Raw genomic sequence first — 25,518 nt, forward strand, 5'->3', positions numbered from 1 at the left:
ATATCCGAGAATGAGTCGGACTACTCTCTGTGACTATGTTTTCTTCTCAAACAATGCCTGACAAATTGCTTGACAAACGCATGAACTCCCAAGCAGACAAAGCCGCAGTTATTGAACGCTGATGCCCTCCTCCCCCATCTCATTATGACTGCCTGGGTAGAGTGAAACTAGGCTGAAGTGGACGCCAAGGATGAACCAGGCTAAGCTGAGATAGGCTGGACTGGGCCGAGGGGCTGTGGTCTGGGTTAGATAGATAGGACTAGACAGTCACTGGGCAGGAAGCCTGTGGTGGGCACATGCCGCCACAGCAGGGGCCAAGGCAGCCATGACCAATGGCTTTGAGGGGAACCATGGCGAAGCAGAGATGACGGGCACCTGTGCAGAGACACACCAGCGGGTACGACAGCCAAGCTGTTCAGGGTAACGGATAAAAACTGGACAGAGGGTAGAGTAAGACAAAGGATGAGGTAGGAGAACATGTTCCTGAAAAATAATTTCATTCAAAAAATACACCGTACCTTGCAAACACATTTATCTATTTATATGAATATTATCAGACACCAACTTTGAATAATCTTCTCACTTCATAGTGGAAAGACAAATTTTCAAAACTAAAATTAACCCCTTTACTCTGATATTCTTAAATAAAGTTTAACTGTTTAAAGCAGGGTTAGATTACAAAACAATATTCCAAGATTTGAACATCTTAAAGAAGGGCATGCCATCTATTGTCCCAAAACCCAAAGAGTATTGCACAATTGAAAACCTACCAACACATATCTGTCCACCTAAATGGATGCCGTTTTTCAGAATCAGCTAAAAACCTGTGATGACTCCGAATGAGCTGGAGAGATCCAGGACTCAATGTAATGACAGGACAGCTATTCGTTATGTGCTCTATAAATCTGGTTTTCATGTAAAATTGAACAGAAGAAAGCAATTGTCAGTAGAACGCTAAAAAAAATTTGTTCTACAATTTATATCCAATGGCATAAAACAAAGAAGGTCAGAGCTGATGGAAAAATCCATTCTTGTGGATGAAAACAATAAGTTGCAAAAGACTTGTCAGTGTCTACATGTGCAAACATGAAAGACGAATGCCCCAAAAGATACGCAGATGTAATTGCAGTGGAAAGTGGTTCATCAAAGTATTTACTGAAGAGCACTAAATACAAATCAATGCCACACTTTTCATTTTTTTAGCTAAAGTATGCTTTTCTTTCTTTCTACTTTACAGTTATGTACGTGTTTGTGTTGTTCTATCACCTAAAATCTTAATTACACTCCAGTAGATGATTGCGGTATGAATACTTTAACAAATCTAAGAAGCAAAACTCAAATGCCTGCATAGAGACATGTTCTTAACATGGTTTGGGCCACAGAAAAGTGTTAGAAAAATATAAAATTTAAACATTAAGACACCATAAAAATAAAAGCTTCTATTTTACAGTTTAAAACGAAAGAAGAAGGCAGAGTAGAAATACTCAAAAGTATGTATTGGCTATATAAAAGCTGCCAAATAATATGGTGTGACTAATTGATTGTTCCTCACAGTAGAGCAGCATGACTTTAAGCACGTAAAAGCACTTCCTAATGTGCTCTTTATCCGTCTTCCAGACATGCAACGTCACTGTTTTCTGTCACTTGCCGGAAACTGTGCTGGACAAAGAGTGGGCATCCCAGGCCCTGCTGCTATGGTAACACGGGTCACAGCTCTGTGTGGTGGGTCATGTCCAGGGTTTAGTGGTTGATGGACAGAAAGAAAATAAGCTTTAAAAAAAATAACAAGATGTACCTAGAGAGGGGACAAGTGGAGAGGGGAAAAAAATACAGAAGTAAGGAAGGGTCTTGATGAAACGACTTTCAGGCAAGCCGATAAATGAAAAACAAGAAGGGATGGGGACAGAGAGAGAGCCTCAGCACAGCGTGGGTCAACAGAGCCATATGGCGGTCCATTATCAGAGATGCAGATGACTGTGGGCCTGTTATTGAGATTCCTAAAGCAAATATTGACTCCAGCTGGAGCAGGCGCTCTCTGACTCTGACACACGCCTCTCCTCCACTACTTCCTTCCGCTGCCCTCTTTGTAAGTTGGACAAATGGATTACAGTGAGTAAGAGAGAGAAAGTAAAAACTTAAAATAATAACAAAAAATGAACAAAATAGAGTAATCAAGAAATGGGAGAAAATAGATGCAGAATGGAGGTGAAAGATGGGTGAGAAAAACAGGGAATAATTCAAGGTATTTTTAGGGTGGGTAAAAGCATGGGGCACGGTCATGCTCACTCACGTTAATGTTCAATGATATGTGTTGGCAAAAAAATACCTGCAAAGAAATTTGACCTGATGTACATCAAGTAGTAATCATGCCTTCTCTCTCCCACTCTTTTTTTTCTTTTCTTGTCCCTAATTACTAATCCATGGGCACAACTTGTTCCACTGCAAATGCACAGCTGCTGCCATCTCCTCATAGTAACCGAATCAGGGGACACATCCAGAGCAGTGACGCAAAGGCTATGTCCAAGCTATGGATACCAGCCGGCTGATTCTGACCTACTTTTGATGAAGAAGCATGAATTCAAATATGGGTGGTGAGAGCAAACATGCAGGGAAGGTAAATAGCAACAAACATGAAATTATCCTTCAGGATAAATTTAGCATACTTTAGGAGAAATGCATGTTGCCAATGAAATCCCCCACTAAGACTCAAACACATTTGGGTAGTAGACAAATGGGAAACCAAAAGGAAAAATTCAAACAGGTCTACATTTTCACAGATGGACTGCAACTCAAGTCATCTGTGACATAACTGTTATTTACAGCTGGACTGGGTGGAAGACTGTTGCACCACTTTGGGAATTTCCAAGGAATCCCTATGTTCCAACTGGCTGCATTTCTATTAGGGGGAGGAGAGGGAAACCAATGTAATGCCTATGGAGTGTGGCGAGCACAAGGACAGTAACAAAATGGCGGGAAAATAAAAATCTTTCAGGTGTGAGGAGTTGCAAAACAAGTTGCATTAGGACATTGCTTCCTAGAAATGGGGTGGCTTTGTAAGTGGATCTGGCATTGGGATGAAACAGATAACAATAAAAAGAGCAGCATGCAAATTAATCTCTGGTTATTATCACATTTTAATAGGAGTTTAATGAGACGTTAGGATGAGAGCTCTTCACATCGAAATGCCACAGTTTTTCTTGTCGGAGTGCAATCTTCTAATTGCTCTTTTACTTTAAGTTTCTATGAGCTTCAGATAAGTTTAAGTTTGACATTCTGTATGTCTGAGATTCTTCTTTTGAACAAAGACAGGAAGTAGTTCTTTAATTGTTGTCCAGTTTAATGAAGTCATCTGAAAATGGCTGCACATGGCTGCAAGTTCAGTTTATCAGCAGGTAACAGTTAACCAGTTGCAGTAAGACTCTCAAACAGATACAGGGCATCACGCATATAGGACTCACCTTCATATATAGGGTTCATAATATTAGCTTAAAGTAAAAGGAGAACTTTTTTCCACCAATCAGACTTCACTTTAGTGCTCTAACATTGGTTAATATCAGTCTCATAACACCCCTATTAAAGGAGTGTAACCTTCTTAGCTTAAGGTAGGTATGAAAGCTAAAAAGTATAGACTGATCAAATTTGGAATAAATTCTTCCATGAGGACGAAAATCTTCTAATCAGTATTCTACACTAATCAGAAACACTTAAAATATATTTTAAAATGAAAATAGGGATACACAATAGTAGGAAAACACGATTTTGTATATGATTGTTGAATACTATGTTGATATGCATATCATCATACGCCAAGATTTTCATCACTGGTTGCCTTATTGTCATCACTTAAATTTTACTACATGATTTCTGAAAAATTGTGCTATGAAATATTGCATCCTAAAGATCTTCTGCAACTGAAATATTGCACAAACTGATATTGCCATCAGTGCACCATGCAGCTCTACAAGAAACCTGTTCTGTATTTGTAAACAGAAACAGCATAAAGTCATAGTTTTATCAAAACTGCTAAATTGTCATCTCTAGAAATGCATATAATGTTACACCTCTAACATCTACACATTTAGGATAATGCACATACTCAATAAAAGGAATTTTTGAAATTGTCTCCTGCTGGACATTATTTTTTTTCTTCAAGTTAAGCAGAAATGTCATTCTCACTACTCGTACCTGTGTAGGCATATGTGAATGTGTGTCCAGGACAATGTATGTGTACATACATATGCATCTCGGGGTGTGTGCACATTTCGTTTACATATGCATGCGTGCTGTCCAGATGGCAGGGAGGTAGCTCTGGGGGAATGGTGGGGGTCAAACGTCTTTGTGGATCAAAGCCAAGGTCAGGGCAGCTGCAGTGGCCCATGTTCAAGGTGAATAGAGGCCTCAGATGGCTCTTCATTAGAAGGCTGCCCCATCCCTGCTGGATCCCAGCAGCCAGTCTCTACCCTCCTGGATGAGCTAGGTTTTCTCACCTTTTTCTCTCTGCTTCTACAGAGACCCGGTGTGAAAGTACTCAACTACTGAGATTCATTTAGTACTGTAAATAACTGGGCATAGGTAGAAACATACAGATACTCACACACAGTGTGGGTGTGTCAACAGACACAACACAGACATACAAAAACATCAAAACCCTGCATTTATAAGAGCAGTTGAAAGAAAATGAGCCCAGATTGACCTCTGAACTAGTGTCTCTCTGGAGAGAAGCATCCTGACAATCAGACCAGCCTGACTCTTTGTGCTCCCCAGTTTCCCTGCTGACAAAAGTCCTCACACCATCACTGGCCTCCGACACACACACTCAACACATCTAAAACAAATTGAGTCTTCATGCACACATGCACAGCCAGCAGGGATGATTATGCATTATGGCCTCTAAACATAGTCCTGTATGTGTGTATGCTGAAAGCCAAAACATGTTTGCTTAAACACCACATTTTATACACACTGAACAGATGAGGTTCTTAGTAAGAAAATTACCAGGAACCCATCGGATCACTGCTACAAAGCTAATTTGAAAATTCTAAAGGTATCTAGAGAACAATTGTTTCTCTGTAAATAAAAGTGAAATTATCTTTATTTTTGTTTCCACACAGTAATATATGAGGGGGGAAAACAGTATGGTTTGAACCTTTATCCACCACCTGCTGCTTTAAAGGCCTACCTTCCAAAGGTTTCTCTAATGTCACTGCATAACTCAACGAAAGCCCAAGGACTGACAGATTTTATTGAATTTCCTCCAATGAAAACATGGAGAAATATAGAAAGACGCTATGAGAAGTAGGACGTAAAAATCCAGATGAGATTAAGGAGTAGTGGGGTCTTTAGAGCCTCTAGTCTGATATTTAACTACATAAGCTCTGACTTTATCCAACAGAAGTCGGATGATGGGTATGGGGAGAGTGACTGCTTCCTCTTTTTTGTCTATATGCCTTACTCATGCTGAATTTTAAATAGAGCACTCCCTAAAGCTAGAAATATTTAGCTTAATTAGAACATTTTTATATTAGAAGAAGGTGGAGAAATGGAGGTCTGACCAGGGTTGAAAGTAATAAAGGCTCCAGATCAATCCTGGATTTATGACATTGTTTTAGGCAACAACTCTAGGTTGGTCCATTTTTTGAAAATGATCCTCTTCAAGGAAATACATTTGGAAAATTTCTCCCTGAATGAACTCTACTCCAACAATGACAGTCAAAAAAAAATAAATAAAAAAATAAAATAAAATCCCACAGCAACCAAGCAAACAGGCGCATGTCTATTTCTTCCTAAACTCTGACTCATGCATGTGGACAAAGCCATGCCGATGGCCTTCCGGCCTCCACACCAGCAACCAAGGTTAATGCTGTTTGTCAAAGCGCTTCTAGGGAAAGGGGCTCTTGTTGTGAAGAGGGACAGTTGAGAGATGAGGTGGAGGATTCCTCTGTGTGCTCGACCCCCTCCTCTGTCAGTCCCCACATCTGCCCATTAACCTGGGCCAATCAGCTTGACCTTGGTAAGGAGAGGGCCTCAGGAGTAGCTCACAGTGCCATCGACTCCAAGTGGTCATGTAATTGGGCTGTTAAGAGGAAGAGATTTGATGGTAATGGTGGTGGGGTGCTTGGTTACTTTGGGGTGCGAGTACAAACGGACTAAAAAGCAGATGTTTTCCTTTCTAAATAGTCATTTCATCTCTCCTCCCTACGTGAAACAGAAACTCAGAACCATGTTTAATCACAGTCATGTTGTGTTCAGAGTAATGGTCAGTGTCAATTTTCTGTCACACCAAGCATTTTGTATGTAAGCAAAAAGTATTATTTCTTATTTATCACTACTGCTCTATAAATGGCAGACTTGTACAGTGCACAAATGCTCATCCTATCAACAAATTCTCTACTTCACAGTTATGTACTATGTGTTTGTCTGTTTCATAAAATCCCAATAAGATACCTGTAAGTCTTTTATATTAAAATGTGAAAGAGTTGCAGTGGTAACAATTATATGCAAAGCACTGTATGCACCAATATTTAAGTAAAAAAATGGAAAAAGCGGAAACTAAGTTATTGGGAGAAAACCATTAGCTAAACCATAAAAAGAATGGATTTCACTGAAAGGGGGAAGAGGGTGGAGACTTATAGGAGGGAGGGGTAAGATGGAAAAGAGGAAGGAAAGAAAAAGAGATAAAGCCGAGCAGGTGTTGATTGGAGAGAGGCCGAGCACTGAGTGCCAGCGGTACCTGTTGTCACAGCGAGGGCTGAGGTGTGAAGCTCGTCTCAGCAGAGGCCCTCGGAGGTGTGAGGTGATTATGGGGAAGAAGACAGAGAAATTTAGATGGAGAGACACAGGGAGAAAGATAGACACGGGCAGAGCGTGAATGTGGCAATAAAGCTGGCTGCAGGAATAATGGCAGAGTGGGAAGGAAAAACAGATTGAGACGGATAAAGTGACAGCATGTATGACAGAAACCAGCAAGTAGGGTGATTGTACAGTGAATGTGTGTGTCCCATTTTATATAGCAGCTACTCAGCTCTTGGTGTCTCATTAAACAGCTTTTTTTGGGCATAGACAGCTTTAGCAGCAGTACAGAAAATGTCTGAATGTGTCACAAATGCATTATGATGAATGGAGGTGTCTGCGTGTCCATTTGCAGGGTGAGCGTGGACTTTGACGACAGCGGATTCTCCTGAGGACTAGCTGCTTTCAGAAAGTTTTACCAAGTAGTCTAATTAGTGGGCCCAGGATAACTGGAGCTGCAGGAGCACCAAAGGAGTCAGGTCAAACAGTAATCCCAGGTTAATGACACCTGAGGGGTCGGTTTCCCACTGCAAGAGCTTTCTACGCTCCAACCTCCACACCTCTCTGCAGTTCATCTGGCATTCAGACAGCAAGACGAGGAGTTATGGTCCTGACATCATTCTCAACCAGTGACATCATCACTGCCCATCAGTGATTTCATGCAGGCTGGCCTAAGCTGAAGATCAAACCTGATGTCTAGAAACTGGCCTGACCGGATAATTTACGGGCTGCAACGGAAAAAGTAGTCACCCATTTTCTGAAGTCTCTGGCAGTTTACCGTTTCTCTGGGGGACAGTAAAAATTGATTTTTTGCCAAACAACAAATCACAGTTGTAGCACCAACACAGAGGTCAGTGGTGTTACCTGATTGTTGGGACTAAAGCTTAAAGTAATAAGCCACCGTTTTTCACCAGAGACTTTGGATAGCCATAGGAATCATGGTGACCTAATGTGTTCTTGCCTAACACGGCAACTGTCAAAGCCTACTGGTCTTATGTATTTAGATGAATCAAGTCTGTAACCAATCTCCTTTTCAAAGGACTCTGGCGTCCATTGATGAGTCCTAATACAGCAGGCTCAGATGTGAAACACAAAGGGTCGACATGATTAATCAAACACAGACCCATTATGGCCAGACAGTCACACCAGCCTCCACGGTACGTTAACAGAAAGTCATAATAAGATGAGCTACAAAAAGGCTGATAGGGATGAAGATTAACAGATACAGCTCTACGAGTGGCTGGGTGACGGTTGTCTCTGAAGGTCTCCTTTGTCAGTGACGATCACCAGAGTGACATGAACGCCGGAGCCCAATGGAAACATTATTAGGTTGGGACAAAGGTGGGCATGATATGAGCTATCTGGGGTGAATGTGAGTAATTTTTTCCCTTCAGTTCCTGACATTTGACTTGTTTGGAGTCGCGTCAGAACAACAGCATCTATCTGATCTCAATTTGAACTTTTAATAAAAAGTCGCTGATGAAACACAGGGTATGTTGAACCCAGGTAGTGATTGAAATCCAACTGAATGCTCACAAGGCATTTCACCCTATATTTTCTGATTAAATTTATAGAACAGCAATCATTATCAGGTTACAAAAAACTCTTAACATTAGGACTCTTGCTTAAAAGCGCACACACACACGCAAATCAAACTCCCCTGTTGTTCTTCAATCTGACATACAGAAAACAGGTCAGACACTTAAATTACAAGAGTACAGCGCAAACTCTAGGTCATGCCAAATGACTCTGATTTTAACCATACGATAACATTACTCAGACAAGCACTGATGAAATATTAAAAACAAAATGAGCAGAAGCTTCTGCAATTTTAATGATGCTTGTGGCATGTGCAACAGAACAACAGTGATGCATTAATGCCGAACATCTCTGCTGACATAAAATCTCCTGTCCCTTCAGTCTATGGATGGTTTATAGTGCCAATTAGGCTATCTGGCCTTATGCAAAATGACAAGCATTTAGTAGGAATGATAATGATCAGCGCTATGCTGCACATGATCACATCTGTGGTAAATGTAAGTGCTAAGAGGATTTAGTTCCTGGAGGGTTAGACATTTCATAAGATTTTAAGAGTCTTATATTTGTGGAATAATTATTGTAGTGAAACAAAAATATTTTACTGCACATTGTATATGTGCATCTTTAGAAATTGTAATATTAAAAGTGAATTTATTTATGTAATTCAATTTAAACAGACATAAAAAGGACAAACAATCAGAAAAAGAAGGGTGGTTCTGTTCTGGGGATTGTGGAATAACTGCTTTAAAACAACAGAGTGTCTTCTGTCAGAGGCTTGTCAGAACCACTGTAATACAGGCTGTTACAGGAGGTCCTTTCTGCTTACAGCTACCAGCAACGTTTTGAAGAACTTTGAATAAGATGAGCTACAACAAGACTTAATTTCCCTGTGGGGTTATCAATTTTGAAATTGGATTTATATGTTTTATTTTTTAAATAAAATTTCTGAAATTAATTCACATGACATTCTAATTGAGATGCACATGTCTTGTGCACATAGATGCATTTTGTAGACAACGTCTTGTGATGATAAAGGACTGGAACTAAGGCAGGAGCAGGACCAAGCCTTCTCATTGTCTGTATATTAATAGATAAGAAGAACGTGAGGGGAGATGTATATGTGTATGCACACAGAAAGAAACTCGCACAGAAAACCTTGGGCAAAGAAGAAAATAGACTTCTGTCTTGGCAACAGCTTTTCCCTAATCCTCGCCCTTGGGCTATATTGTGCAGTCAAGCAGGCTATTACATGGCAACAATTAGGGGGGCTGCAGCCCAACACCTGGTCGTCCCCTATTCTGGCCCTTCAGTGGCAGCTGACTGTACAGTCTCACAGCCAGGTGGCCCTCCTTCAATGACATTAGCTAGTCACTCCAGGGTTAATCAGGAGCCAGCCATCATCCAGTGGGCAAGCATGAAGGCCCATTCAGACTGAAGGCTTTTTATAGTGAAAATGGATGATGGAGACAATGTCTGTTATAAAAACTTCTTCAACTGAAGATCTCTGACAGAGATCCCACATAATCGAAATGGACTTGGGGGAGGGGGATAGGGCCCCTGGCCCCTTTGGATTCACGGCATACGTTTGCTGCACTGTCTCGATTGGATGAAGCATAGCTTACAGCATGTCAACTGTGCATCCTGCAGCTTATAAAGGACCTTTTCATGGGTGGACAAAAACAGATGGAGGAGCGGGAAGTACTATACATACAGGCAGACGGGCGATGATGTGGGGGGAGGGACACTGGATTTTTGTCAGCCGCCTGATACAAAAACAAGTGTGCGTAGCTAGAGCAGCTCCAGATATTACAGCTTTTAAAAAAAGGGGGAAAAAATTCCAAAGCCCCCTGGCTTGGAGATCTGAGGATAAATAACAATCATTAGAATAACAAAAAGCTATAGATTTGTACCCAAATGAGCTAGCATCTCATCAATAGTAATTAGAAGCTATACATAACTAATGAAGATGTGCACACTACATTTAACAAAAACTATTGAGTCGTTCTGTTATCTAAAATTAAACCATTAAATAAGGGGAAAACTAAACCTCATATTGCATTTCAAACCACTAAGATAGGCCAATGCAATAAGAGGGTAAAAAAGGCTAAAAGACACAAGTTAGAAAAGTATAATTTTACAGTAATGACACAAAAAAACAAACAAATGCTCTCGAATTATACCGTAACCTTATCTTTGACACCAAACAACTCTAGAACAACTCAATGGTTTGCCAATCTGTGACCAAATGTGATAAGTACATATGGCCACTTCCTGGCTCAAATTTGGATCCATGTAATAATACTACACTCAATTTGTAATCAAAGTCAACACAGAACTGGGAATAGCATCACAACAGAGTTGAGAGCATTCTTGTTACAAGTCAGAAAACATTGAGATTTTCCATTTGTTTTGATGCTAACTATTGCTAGCAATACAGGTCAACAATATTTGCCAGTTTTTTTGGCATCCAAACACAAAAGGAACATGTTTACAAGTAGATACCTTATAACATTATGTGTGTGCTAATCACTTAACAAAAGAGAAATTGTCAAAAGTGCAGATAAATGATTAAAATGAAGTTTTTCTACACACTACAGTAAAATTACTTTACTACATACTATAGTATTAGCCTCATGTCTGGTTTTTATTGGTTCTGATCCTTATTTGGAACAATTTACTAAATAAATATGAAAGATGATTATCCCTGAACAAACAAAATACCCAAGTGACCACCTGATTGAAGCAGTTATGTAATTCTGCAAAACTACCTTTCTGTATAGGAGACTACAGATAGATTAAAGAAACAGACCCTGAAACGTCCCGCTGGTTGGCATGAAGTCATGCACTGTTGGTATGAATCAACCAAAACCAAAGACGCAATATGGCGAAGGAACACAATGACCAGTACGCCATCAAACTCAGTATTATTACAGCCCGTTGCAGAGGAGGAACGTCAAAAGATTGAGCTAGCATCTCTCAATGCTTCTCTTTCAGCCACAGCCACCACTTGACAATAAAAGACAGACTATCAGAATTAACACATCAAAGGCTGCTTTCTGTAAGAAGAGGCAAACAATGCACAGCGATGCACACTTAAATGTTTTGTTTTTGTTATTGCTTTGTTTGCCGCGCTTGTCTATCAATACAAAAAATTCCATTTAGTGCAAAAATGCAAATGCTGGGAGGGACAAGGACGTCCACTAAAAGAAAACAATGGTCACAGGCCAGCCGAGAAGCAAACAGTGCCTTTGAAGTATTTAAAGAGGCATTAATGTGGAACTTATGAATAATCAACTAATTCCTTCTTAACACTATGAATTAAGTCTGCAACATTAAAAGCAATGCAGTCTTATAATAAAAGAGCAATCCTGGGGAATTACAAAATAAAATGGTCATTTAGAAAGAAGAGCCAGATGATGTAACAACCCATAAAAAAGAGTTTACAAAACGTAGTGCTAGATCAGAGAAGAAGAGATTCCAGTGGAGCGAGATGAGTGACATTTCACTGACATTTCCCAGCAGCATTCAATGTGAGGCTGCTTCACGACAGCGTCGGGAATATCTATGGATATGCTTGAATGTGACACAGGCGTTAAGGGATGTGGGTTCTTTCAGGGGCCGGCCTCAGCTCTGGGGCCAGTGATGAGGAGCCTGGACCCTGTGAGATTGAATAGTAATCACTGGAGCACAGATAATGGATGATTGAAGGCTCTTTCTACTCCGCTGCTGGATTTCAATATCAGAGAGGCCCTAGAATTGGGATTCTTATCAGGGGTGGTGTGTCAAACAAAGGAGAGCTGAGCGTGAAATATGGGGTCCAACTCAGGCACACGACCACGGCGATTAGCACAAGGATAAAAAGGGCCGCACAAACAAAAGAGGGCAGCTTTAGCTGGACAACGAGCTGTTTCTGGCCTTGTAGTAGGAGACACGCTAGGAAGATGGGACATAAAGGAAAAGAGACAGACTACTTGCTGGTTACAAGAGAAGGGGACAAGAGTTTTTCTGCAATGGTCTGGAGATGAATGCTGACACAGTTGACTGTTTAAAGAGCCTTCCATAGGAATAACAACAGACAAGCAGGGATAAAATACAAAGAACCTCCAAGCTATTTGTACAAAAGCGCACATCTTTCACATGTGCAAAACCGTGCATGGTGGCACGAGGCTTCACATCAATGCCAAATCTATTACAAAAAAAATATTATTCCCATTTATTCCCCGATTCCAAGCACCACCGCTTGCCAGTAAAGCTCATTAACCCTCCCTTCAAGAACCCTGAGACAAAAGAGAGGGAAAACAAAACATAACTAATCAATGGGAATGCACTGGGTTGGGAGGGTGCGGAGAGGGGGATAACACGATAACCTGAGAGGACTAACAGCTTTTGCTTTAGTGCTGCGCTCACTGGGTGTGGGGTGGAAAAAGAAAGTTCATTAATTAAACAGGGCTAGGGGTAACAGATGGAATGGCTAGCTGGATGCTAATCACTTAAAGCGGAGGGACAGGTTTTTTACACTTGAGCTGGAAACAGCAACAACAAACCAATCACACTGGACCCTGAGGCGTCCAGTAGGGACTCTGGGATTACAGTATCTCAGGGGTGGGGCACTGAATTTATTTATTTTTTTTGCTGATACTAATATTTGAAATCATGTTCGGACAATACTTTGACAGACATTTCCAATCTAGATTTAACAATTTCTTCAAATGCAAAACTATTTCAAAGACTGGTTAACTTCAAATGTTTTAGTTTCTTTAAAAAAAACTTGCATAAAATTGATTCCAGAAATACAGAAAGGCCCTTCTGTTATATATAGAACATATCTAATTATCTAAGAAAAGTAACTCCAAAAGTCTTTCAGATCATCAGGCTTATCCATGCACTTGTGTGTAATACTCCACAAATTGTCTTAGGTTATGGTGAACTCAGTGACTATATATTATGCCAAAATCACAAACCCTGCAAATTTATGAGAAATTATATGAACTGTTTGAATTATAAGCTATGTTACATTTACTTTAAATCTGTAACTGTGCAAAAATATATCTATATCTCTGAGTTACTGAAATAAGTCATCTTTAGCTGATATTCTAATTGTTAGAGATGCAGTTGTAAAACTACAAATCTAAGAAAGTTTCGTTTATTTACCATAATGTCAAAATACAAAACTGCCACAACAGTGTGACACCAGACGTGTGTGTGTGTGTGTATGTATGCTACCCTTGGCGGGTCTCTGGGACCCTGCTGTCGGCCGTCTGGTTCTACGCCTGCCCTACCTGTGTTTTTAAAGGGGGGGCCCCCATGAAGCCCAGGCCCTGTAGTGCAGGCTGGGCAGGGCCTCCAGGGCTTTTCAGGGTGTGGGTGCCATGTAGTGGACGCCTTTTGTTATGGGCTGGGTGGCAAGAGGAGGAGGAACTAATGTGGAGGGGAGGAGGGGTAAAAAAAGGAGTAATGCTATGAGTCATTTTGCATTAGCAGCAGGAGTGGGAGACAGGGAGAGGGGGAGTAGATGAGAGGGGACGAAGGGCGAGAATACTTTTGCATGTTGTATGAAGCTAGACGCCATATGCCATCCGAGCTGGGCTGCCTCCTGAGTCAGGGCTCTTGGTTTGACAGGCCTGCGCTTGCCCCCTCCATACACTCAAAGCTACCCCCCAACCCTAACTAACACCCTCCTCCTTCTAGGCCTTTCTACGCTCCAGCAATGGGCTTGGCAATTGCTTTGGTTGTGCATGGTCTGCACTCTGTTCATCTGTGTGTGCATTGGAAGAAGAGCGAATGTGTGTGTGCGTGCATGTGTGTGGGTGGGGGTTTACGCAGTGATCTGAACACATCGGACATTGTCGTGAGTCCCGGCAGGAACAGCTGGTCAGCTGGAGAGAGAGGTGGGAGGGGGCAGGGATAAGGAGGGGAAGAGATGGGAGGCAGTGCGCTACACTGATAATGGGATTAGGTTAAAACATTCAGAGGGGGAGAGAGACCCCTCCCCTTTTAGTAGCCCTCCAAATAATGCATAAACTCCCAACCACCCTATCAAAGCCAATGCCAGCCACCGCCCAAAGAAGAACTTGCCAAGTCCAAATGGGGCCTCTACCCACACACTCATTCAGCAATAACTCCGTTTTAATAAACTCACCCCATAAAGTTCAGGTGATGAAATTTATTTAAATTTTACAGCAACTTCCTGGTAGTGAGCTTCGTTTCCTACAAACAGGAAGTTGGCAAGTTACACTCACATGAATCCTGTATATAATGACTTGCAAGGCGTCTCACTGTGCCCAGTCAAGCACCGTGTACCATGGCGATCCAGACTGCTGAGTATTATCTATGAGGCTGCTGACAGTTATGGCACAACAGCTGGCAAATTAGACCTATCAGCAATGCTAAATAATTCATGTGAGACAACACTAACATGGCAGATCCTATTCATGACACCCCATCATGCATATGGGAGCACTTTCATCTCTGCTAGGTGAAGAGTTTTACAGTATACAAAAGGAAAAAAAAGGTTGTGGTCAGACAGAGACAGGGCTGAGAGTGGGACAATAACTTGGAGGAAGGGCTGTGAGAATGTGTCACTAATAATTACAATGGGAGTCCGGGGATGAAGCATCAACACACAAAGGAGTGTACACAGGATATCATATCCTTTATGTTTTCACTTTAAATGCTTTGAAATTATGCCCAGATATGTTAATATGAGCCTGTTGGGGGAAAACATGACAAACTTCAGCAGCTTTCTGGGTTCCAACGAAAGAATCAAACCTTCTTCTATCTGCTACACACACACACTTACACACACCACCTAAAAGCCTGGCTCGCATGACTGGCGATGGGCAGAAACAGATTATGGTTATTGATCGGTGCCTGGAGATGGATCTGTGTGTGTGTGTGTTTACTTGTGTGTCAGAACAGAGGATGGGGACTGAGAGCAGTGTGCAAAAGCTATTGATTCTGTCCGGTAGGGAGGATATGTCTCTGAATCAAGGTCAGTTTTGCATTGTCTCACCTATTAGTAACTTGCCATCTGACAAGCACATATACTGACACACACACACACAGATCCATTTTTATCTTTAACAATGGCCCTATCACAAAAAGTGACGGACGGAGCATCAAACTCAAGTGCTTGTCAAAGAAAGAAATGAATCCCACCCTCTGGATCAGGTGATTACTCTATAGCGACAGCATAAACGACCTTCATACACAGTAAATGGAATTGAACAGCGAGGCCATCCTGTGACTGACTGTTTTCAAATGAAACAAACTTAGCTCTGTAATGCTATGATGGGCTATATTTTTGGCCAAAAAATGGAGAAGGTGTAGTAAAAAAAGATGCAATATTAGCCACAGCCTTGGGAGAATTGTGAAGCAAAAACCATGTAAGATTTTTTTTTTTGAGAAATTAACAAGGTGTTGAATGCCATTGGTATCAGGGCTTCAAAAGGGAGCACACACAAGCTGGACTGAGGTCCAGTGTGACATTTCTACAGTCAAGAGAGGATCGGGTGAGCCATGGCATCTGCAGGAGCTACTGTGTTTCTTCAAATCCATAGTCAGTGCTGCTGTCTATCATTAGTTTTTAGAGCACCTCATGCTTCCCTCTGCTCACAATGTTCAAGCAGACAGTCATTTCATTTTCCAGTGGGACTTTTCTCTGGTCCACAATAACAAAAGTGCAAATACCTGCTTTAATGTCCAAATGTGCTTCATTGACTTGCAAATTGACATGCCCTAAACTCCAAAAACAATTTGTGGAATATTGTTAAGAGGAAGATGAGAGACTTGATACAAATACAGAAGTAACCAGACCTTCCTTAATATATCAGATGATCGTCTCCATCCCACATCACAATATATTTCAAGTACTGTCCTGAAAAGCATTGGCTGTACATACGACCCAGCACACAGGCTTACTTCTCAGTAAGCTAGCATTTCTGCTTTAAAAAAAATCATCTATTGTTTTTAAATATGCCAAATTTCCAAGAAAATTAGCTCAACAGAAAGAAATGCTTAAATAGATTTATATCCCTCTGGATTTAACAAATCTATTCAATAAGCTACAGTTTTTGCCTTGAATAACTGTTCCATTATTTTCTATTTCATTGGGATGTGGCCATATGTGGATTTAAAACATGTAATACTATAAGTCACAGTGTTTAACTGTTAATCTAAAAATGTATTGATCTAAAAAAAAAAAGACATGGTTCAACTTTGTTAGGACCTTTTCCACCATATCAGAAATGTTGATGAAAGAGATCCATCGATTGTTTTTGACAGGAAACCTGAATATTTCACAGTTTCTGTTGTAAGTTAAACAGAAGAAAAAGATACTGCAACTCTAGGTGCTTTGTACATAGCACTCAGTGGTTCAGCCATCCATCTTTCACTTACTCCGGGGTCAGGCCGCTGAGGCAGCAGCCTAAGTAGAGAAGTCCGGACTTCGTTCTCCCCAGTCACTTGGGCCAGTTCCTCCGGGGGAATTCCAAGCCATTTTAAGTTTAGAAATGCAGTCCCTCCAGAGTGGCCTGGGTCCTCATCAGGTTCTCTCCTTAGTATCAAAACCCTGAAATACTTAAACTTATCCACTTAGGGCAGCACTTTGTCCTCGACCTGGAGGTGGCACTCTACCCTTTTCCAGCTCAAGACCAGGGTCTTAGTTTTAGAGGTGCTGATTTTCATCAGAGCTGCTTCAGACTCAGCCGCTGCTCAAGTGAAATATTCTGGAAGTGGTTGTAATTCTTTCCCTACTGATTCAAACCTTAAAAACACTGAAAGCAAATAATATGCTTTTCCAACCCTTTCAGGACTGTGTAGGAACCCAGCATACACAGTGCAGAAATGACTCAATAAAAAGCTGTGGTTTAAAAAAAAGAAAAAAAAAACATTTTGTGGTCACCAGTGTTGACAAAGCTGCTCTGAAGGATAGACAAGCTGCAGATGGGATGCTCTGACCACAAAGTCAGACCAGTTGCATTTTCTATCAGACATACATAAATAATAAATTATCTATGATGAGTTGTTTGTAAAAGGCTTATGATAAGATTCTTATTAGTTTGAGGATGATGCAGTGTCCTGACAGAAGAAGCTGAGACAAAATGTGCAAAAAAAGTGCAGCTGTAGAGCTCATGAAAAAGTGGACTGAACAGGTCAGATTTAACAAATCAGCAGGAGAGAGGAAAAGGGGAGATGGATGGAAACAGGACATAATGGGGAAAGATATTACGAGGTGGTATCCTACTGAAAAACATTGTTGCCTGTCTGTGTGTATTTTCCTGCAATGTTGCTGGTGGACATTTTTTAATATCAAATCTTATTAGCTTGAGAGATTCTGGAAGCGTTGCAGCGGACTGCTGGAGTCCTCTTGAGCCTTGTGACGGAGCGAGAGAGGGGGCTGCTGAGCCACACTGGCCTTTTATCTGGACACACAGGGGTCATATAGCTCCTCTTTGAAGAAATATTCTCTAATTACCTTGGAGAGTGGCCTCACAGGCAGAGAGCAGGCTGTGGATTGTTAAGGCATTGTGGAGGGGTAAACTAAGGATGAGGATTTTCTTCTTGCACAGAAAAAGGAAAACACACACACATCCTTCAGCGAAAAAAAACACAAGTTGTTGCTCTGACTTGTTAAAGATAAAAACCTGCATATCTAAAGAAGCAAAACAAAACAATGCAATAAATGGGGAAATAAACCTGGAGCAATGCACAGCCAATGTTGAACATGCACATCCAGTGTTGAACACGCCTCAAAGTAAAACTTAAAACGACATTTCCAGTTCCTAGTGCCACTGCTGAACAAACGACACATGAACAAACCTCAACTACCCTAAAATAAAAAAAACGAACAAACACATATATAGCTTTAACAAAACACTACAGATTTTGCTATTTCATTGCCACTATACTGACAAGCACTATAATTCAACATACAAACATCAGACCTACAGATATTGGCAGTGTGCTTTGCCTGGCTCACTTGTTCATCTTCTCTTGGACAGTGTGAGGACTGGCTGCCTATCAGTGCCAGACCTCCAGAGGCAGCGCTTATCTCATCCCATAGATCGCGCCTTTGTGCTTATTGCTCCTCTGCTAAGGAATGCCAGGTGAAGCTGTGCGACTCAACACAGGCCTGTTACTCGCCCCTCTCTCCATCGACTCCCACCACCCCCATACCGCAACCTCCCTAAGGCTCACACAGGCCGGCAGTGGCCCCACCACCTCTGCTCCCCCTCAGCTCTGGCACAGACAGTCACACTGGGCTAATTCACTTGGCGTTGGGTAACAGACATCTGTCACTCAGGATGCCCCAGGGGACACACAGACACAGCCTGATACTGGGTTGGGGGGCCGGGCGATGCGATGCATTGTGAAACGCACACAGACGGATGCATACTTACACACAGGCAACGCAGTGTGTGTCGCAGCTTGATTTGGGACAGTGGTTGATGCATGAGTATGACGAAAGGAAAGTTTTAAAAACAAGTACGTGCACCTGAAAACACAAATACAAGACTTCCTTCCAAACTGAACCTCCTTTGGGGAGGTTTCTATAGCAACTACCAGTGGGATGGAGGCGCTTTGGTGAGAAGGTGCTGTACATGTAGTCCGAGGAGGAGCAGGGGCGTTAGAGGAGATCGGGTTTCTCCCTCAAGGGGCCATCCCGATTCTGTCCCCCATCTCACCCTGCACCCCTCCTGCCCCCAACAACTCCATGCTGCCGGTATTCACATGCTAATTTATCTCCACTGGTAATTACACTCTCTTTAAACCAACTGACAACTACAGCTGGAGTCAGGCTCTTAACGGCACACTGTTGGATGGGTGGAGGGACGCAGGCGTGTGTGTCTGAATGCACTTACATGTATTTGCTCATGGCGTTTTATTTTGGCTCTCTTTTTCGTCCATATAATGGTAGTGATAGATGATGACACATTATCTCTGCTCCAACCCAAAACAGCCCTACAAACCTCCCATTTTGCTCCAGGCTGCGAAACAGCCCAGCCTAATAGTCATATGTAAATAAGGCAGCTCATAAAGATTGCTGTCAGCACTCAGCTGTGTACACTGGCTAACATGACATGCCTGCCACATGTCTCAATGAATTTACCCAGAAGGGGTTTTAGTTTCACTGTAAACTGAAGCTTTGGAAAGTTTTACCTCAATTGCTAGTCTTTTTTTTTTTACACTAAAGCATTCAAGTGATGATCTGTTGTTACATGAGATGGTGAAGAAGACACGGTGGAGGTGTAAAGGATACAAGCTCTGGTAGAGAGTCAGTCGGGACTTGACAGCTCTGCTGGCATTGATACAAGTGGCTCGTACCAAACTTGGCAACAGCGACCCAGTGACGATGGCGCCATTAAACAGAGGTCCAAAGAAAGGAACCTAAAGAGTTTCAGAGAGAAAAAACAAATTCATAAGAATTAAAAGAAGAAAAAATAATAATTTGATTACAATGATTATTTGATCATTGGAATTGTCTTGAATGAGCCATTAATTGTAATGTCATAATCAGTTTCAAGTTTGGACTTTGACTGGGCCACTATGTTCCTATTGTTTAGGCCATCAGACATTGACTTGATGGTTTGCTTCAGAACATAGTAATGCTGTCCAGTGCTTAGATTCAATGTGATTCACTGGAGCCCCAATGCCTTAAAAATATCATTGTAACCCATCCCAGACTAATACATGTCTACCCTCTGTGATCTACCTGTGTGATCACACAGGTTCTGTTTAAGGGATTTCTTTGCTCTTCTGGTCTGGCAGTAAACAGGTTGGGGTGTGGCTAGTCATATTTAACTTGGCATTAAAAAAAATGGGTGTTAATCTCAGATAATAATTTTAGCAGGTGGGCAATTAGCTTTCCAGGTACAGCTAGAACAGTGTGTGTATTTACCTACATATTAAACAGTGACGTGCGGTGAGGTTCGTAGCTGGTGAGGCACTGACTTAATCATAATCAGATTTACAAATATAGACCCCCTGCATGTTATTGTTTACATAAGGACATTTTGCGCATGCGGACAACGCTGGAGGACAAAAAGACAATTCTTCTACACGACATGCAGAGCCGCGCTGCCGCCGTAGAATAATTCTGTTAACTCAATCAAACTTGGACATGTATTTATTATTAATTTCGTGCTATGCTCCACAGCAAAGGGAAAAGCCGTTAAAGTACAACTCAAAACCACTTCTTTCTCACTCTCTGTATTAGCGCAGCTACGCGCAGACTCGTTGCCATAGCAACTGACAACGCCCCAAAAAACACTGAAATATTTCCCACACAAGAGCAGAACATTCAGTCTGTCACAGTAGCATGGTTTTAGGCTTAATGTTTATTTTGCGATTATTAATAAGTGATTGCTGTGGTACGAGGAGAAAACTATAAATATATCGCTGCACTTTACTGTATGGCTAGCTCGCTGTTACCGACTCTTACTCTGCAGTTGTGGAGTCACAATGTCTGGGATCATGAGCGCCCCCTGCCATTAGAACTGCGAATCTGTTCTCTGCCGTTTAATATCACTCCTCAGCACACGAAACACGTTACACAAACAGTTGGTGACAAAAAAAACAACAACAACAACAACAACAACAAAAAAAACACTGTACATTATATACATAAGCTAAATTATGGAAAATCAGTTCATACATTAAATGTTTTTTAGTCATTTGGAAGCCAGTGCAGTTAGCGAGAGGTTGAGCAATCCCATGTGAGGCTCTGATCGCTGCTGCCTCACCGGCTTCTGAGCATTTGAATGGGAAAATGCGAAAATCCAATCAGAATTGGTTGAGCTAAATGAAAAATAGGTACTTTATAGTACAAACCACTGGGTGAAAATAGCAATATAAATGATTTTAGCATTATATACTATTTTTCCATGATGACAGGTGAGGCAACCTCCCTGACACTAATATTAAATAATATAATATATATAATATAAACAATGAGTGTGAAAAAAAAACAACTAAATTTTAAATGAATCTGTTATGGAGCAAATCCTTTATCACAGCACTGTAGGAGACTCTAGGATTAAAAATCTTCATGGATATTTCTTCCAAACAGTTGCTCCATCTGTTTAGGGCAAAGGGTTCAAGTTGAAATTGAATTTTTCCTAACTTTGCATGACAACTACACATATCTAATGCGAATCAATGTTAGGTAAATGAAATTAAAATGACAATCAATGCTACACAATGCCCTCATATTGAGCTGCTGGACAAATACAAAAGGAGCAATATGAATTTTAGCAACAGCCTGAGTGTGTGTGCGTGTGTGTGGGGTTGAACAGACGTGTTGTACACGCGTCTGTTCATGCATATTGGAAGGGGCCCTTAATCACCAGAGCTCAATAGTCATTGACCTGGAAGTTGACGTGAATGTCAAAGGCTTCCTGAAAGGTTCAACTTGGCAGTTCAGACACTTTAAGAGTCCAGTTGAATTAAAGAAAATTTTTTATGGCGATGTTGTTCAAAAGAAGAAAAAAAAGATTTCTTTTAGATGCAGTCATTAATTTCTTTTATTCATAACATCCCACAAATATGTTAAGGATTTTTAAAAAATATTCATGCAAAAAGAGTGTAAATAGATATTTTTGACCATCTAAAATTCGTCATCAGTGGCTTTAGGAGTTTAGACATTTCACTGCCCTCTGCGAGGCCACACAGCGAGTACAGCACTGCAAAGTAACCAAGATGAAAGCTAACCAACAAAGGGCAGTAACCACCTCTGAGAGCACATACCCACAGTGTGGGTAATAATGCACTGCTGGAGGAGAAGAGGACTGAAAGCCTTCAGACAGAAAACAGAAAGCAGAAACCTCTTTAAAAATTCACAAGAAAAAAAAAACAAAACAGGAAATACAAGGAAGAGATTGCATTACCACATAAACAGAGACAATATGTTAATACAGCACTGTGCTGTCTGAACACAGTTGAAGACTTTATGGTGTACAATTTGGCTTGTCACAGTAGCAAACGTTTGGATGTTTGATGATGGATCTTATCCATTAAGTGTTTCAGAAAGCTTCAACTGCGAACCAGCATGTGGAAAAGCAAAACCTTCTCTCAACTAAATACGGCAGGCAATAGAAGGGTGTTTACCAGGATACCAGAAGGTTTTTACTGTCACCACCACCTAAATGTTCAAAAACAGTATATAGAATGACAACTTTTTGGGCATTTGCTTATTGTGGGTTAATCATTTCTATTCATCAATTTTATTTGAAGAGGCTGATTGAGCCAACTAATGTGACTTTCACTCAAAAAAATGTACAGTAATAACCAGACTATAACACTCTCTCAAACTCTAACAGTCCAGATCATCTGACAAATCAATCCAGACTGAGTCAGCAGTTTGGAAATTGCATAATTGGACATATATCGTAGAATGTGTTCATTTCTAGATTTGAATGAACAAATGTGGAGTTTTCCCACAATCTAAGTGTCAGTGTATCTTTACAGATACTTAGAGTGAGTGAACAGTTAAAAAGAACCTGTCAGGATCCCTGCTGCTCTCTGCCTGTCTGAGTGATGAAACGCGCTCAGCCCCATTTCTGCTCTCTGACTTTTTGTAGCTGTGTGTTTCAAATTATAAAGTCCTATAGGAATGAATTAAGTTAAGGAAGATAAAACTAAGTTTAGCAGGTTAAAGTGTTGTATATTATAACTGCTCTGTAAAACCCAGATAAACTTGTGTTAGAGCAGGAGAGACTGCCTGGAATTCCTGGGGGACAAAAAAACCCTTAATTTACTAAATATACTGTTTCTTCCTTTTTATATGAAACATGCACACCAACGCATAGGTGTTAGTGCACATTAAAATGAAGTACTAAACATTTTATTGGTATAGACATTTTATTGGTATAGACATTTTATTGGTATAGACAAGTGAAAAGCCTTAACATAAATTAAACGAGGATTGTAACAACTCAAAGCTGCAGTAGGTAACTTTTATAAATGTTTTATTTATATTTTCTACAACTGTTACTATGTCCTTTTTATTATAATATGAGAGGCAAAAAAAAAAAAAAAATCGAGTTTCTTCCCCTATGGTCCAACTCCTACACCACTTCCAGTCAAAAACAACCAATTACAGCCAGATGGAGGTTCTATAGTTGTATTGATTCTGTTAAAAGCAATTCTCTCTTACAGTGTGATTATTTGACTGAATTTAAATTTACTCTGATAAAAATTTAATTCTAGTTTAACATGGTGCCGTCTTTAAATTGCTCTCTGTGAGTGGTTTCAAACTCCACTCAGCATGACACGACCACCACTCACTGAAGTGCCGTGTTCTGAACATTTAGATGCGTCACCATCTCAACACATCTGAATCAAATAATTGTATAATTAGCACGAATTTGCTGAGGATGTAATTCAGTCATCTAATTCATGGGGTTTGGACCAACTATGCACGGTCACCGGAGCTGAGCCTTCATGGACCGTCACTCGACACCGCTGCCTTAAAGTGACGATTAAAAAGCTCTACCACAGGAAAAAAAAAGATTTACAATTACGTTACAATGTCTATAAATATTTACCTGAGGCTTCTTAATGATCTGGATAAAATACATGTGATTCTTCATTGGGTAGATGATAATGAGCACGTCTCCAAAGTCAGTTGGGATGATGCCATAACGGTAGTCCCTGGTGTGCTCGGACCACACGATGTGCACCTCATCGTTGCCCAAGTGACGCAGCTGCCAAATAAACACAAAAATCATTGTAATCAAGGGCCTTGGTAGTGCATGTTATTTCCACTGTTACGGTGATGAAGAAAAGACGACAAATTTAGGCGGACTATTGCGAAAGACTGTTTTGCTAGTCAGTCTTGCATTAACTAGAGACCAGAAGAGAAAACTAGAGCTGAGGGGAAAAAACAAGGCAATAAGAGATGATAAAGAATATTTATTTACTTGAAAGGTGTCCCAGAAAAAGTGAAACCATCTTTTATCACTGCAATCAGCAAGTGTAAGAGAAATTACAAAGTTTGTTAAAAAATAATGGTTAACACTGGGGTTGAGGTCCTGGATCTGCCTCTTTTTATAGATTTTTCATTACAAATTCAAATAGCAAACACAAAGTAGACAAAATTGCACTTTTTAAAACCAAAGTAATTCAAATCCAATTAACCTTCCCCATCAGAGCTTAAATTGCTTCCCATTTCCACTCTATTCATAAACACAAATGAAACTGGGCAGGACAAGAAGACGCTCTTAAATGACAGGAAATAGGTTGACAGTAGTTTATAAAAGGTAAACAGGTCCCCCCCTTTTCTGAAGGCAAACAGGTAAACAAAGTCGCATTATCTTCTCTTACAGGTTAATATTAACTATGGCACCTTGCCACAGCATTCGCACCCCTTGAATTATTACATGTTTTGTCACATTACAATCGCAAATGTCAAAATCTTTATCTGAATTTCATGTTATAGGCCCAGAGTGCATACATGTGAAGTGAAAGGAAAAGAATACAAGGTTTAGGAAATTTTTAACAAATACAACATTGGACCCTTTACTCCAATACCTCTAAATAAAATCAAAAGGAACCAACTGTCTTCACATAAAATCCACTTGAGTGACATTTCATTTCAGAGAAAATTGTGGAGAAGTTGAACACTGAGTTAAGTTATAAAACATTATTCAAAGCTCTGAGCACCTCAAAGGGCGTTAGCCAAAAATAACACAAAAGTATACCTACCAAAACCTTACAATCTACCTAACCTGAACCTGGGCAAGAAGAGCTCTGGTCAGAGAAAAAGTTAAGAGACCCATGTAACTCTGGAAGAGTGCACAATAACCCAGTCATACAAACTCCATTGTCAAACATGGTGGTGGCCATATGATGCCACGGGGACGCTCTTTAGCTGGTAAAAATGTATTTTGTCGCAGTTGAGACTCTCACAGAGAAATACTCAAAGAAAACCTTGTAGAGCCTGCAGAGTTTCAACTTCGGTCTTCATGGGATAAAAAATGTGAAAATCACATATTCTGTTCCTTTCACTTGACAGCACTTCTTAGTATTGGTCCATCTTAAACAAAATCCCAATGAAAAACAATGACGTTATTGGAAATATGTGACAAAATGTGAAAAGTTTAATGCGTCAGCTGCTAGTCCAGTGACCAAACACCCTTTCTGATTTCCTCTTCCGATTTCTATCGAGGACACTGAGAAGTGAGCCTCCAC

General features: G+C 40.7%; 1 protein-coding gene across 13 annotated transcripts in view; it reads right to left on the reverse strand.

Moving 5' to 3' along the window:
• ralgapa2 (Ral GTPase activating protein catalytic subunit alpha 2) overlaps positions 1–25,518 on the reverse strand; it is a 109,394-nt gene that overhangs the window by 12,590 nt on the left and 71,286 nt on the right. For all 13 annotated transcript variants that reach the window (XM_028000231.1, XM_028000242.1, XM_028000241.1 and 10 more), the window contains 2 exons: positions 23,874–24,032; positions 19,589–19,716 (listed from right to left, as the gene is read on the reverse strand). In XM_028000231.1, the coding sequence (XP_027856032.1) occupies positions 19,589–19,716; positions 23,874–24,032 (287 nt within the window). The remainder of the gene's footprint in view (positions 1–19,588; positions 19,717–23,873; positions 24,033–25,518) is intronic.

The sequence above is a fragment of the Xiphophorus couchianus genome, chromosome 19 (genome assembly GCF_001444195.1).
Source record: "Xiphophorus couchianus chromosome 19, X_couchianus-1.0, whole genome shotgun sequence".
Taxonomy (NCBI): domain Eukaryota; kingdom Metazoa; phylum Chordata; class Actinopteri; order Cyprinodontiformes; family Poeciliidae; genus Xiphophorus; species Xiphophorus couchianus.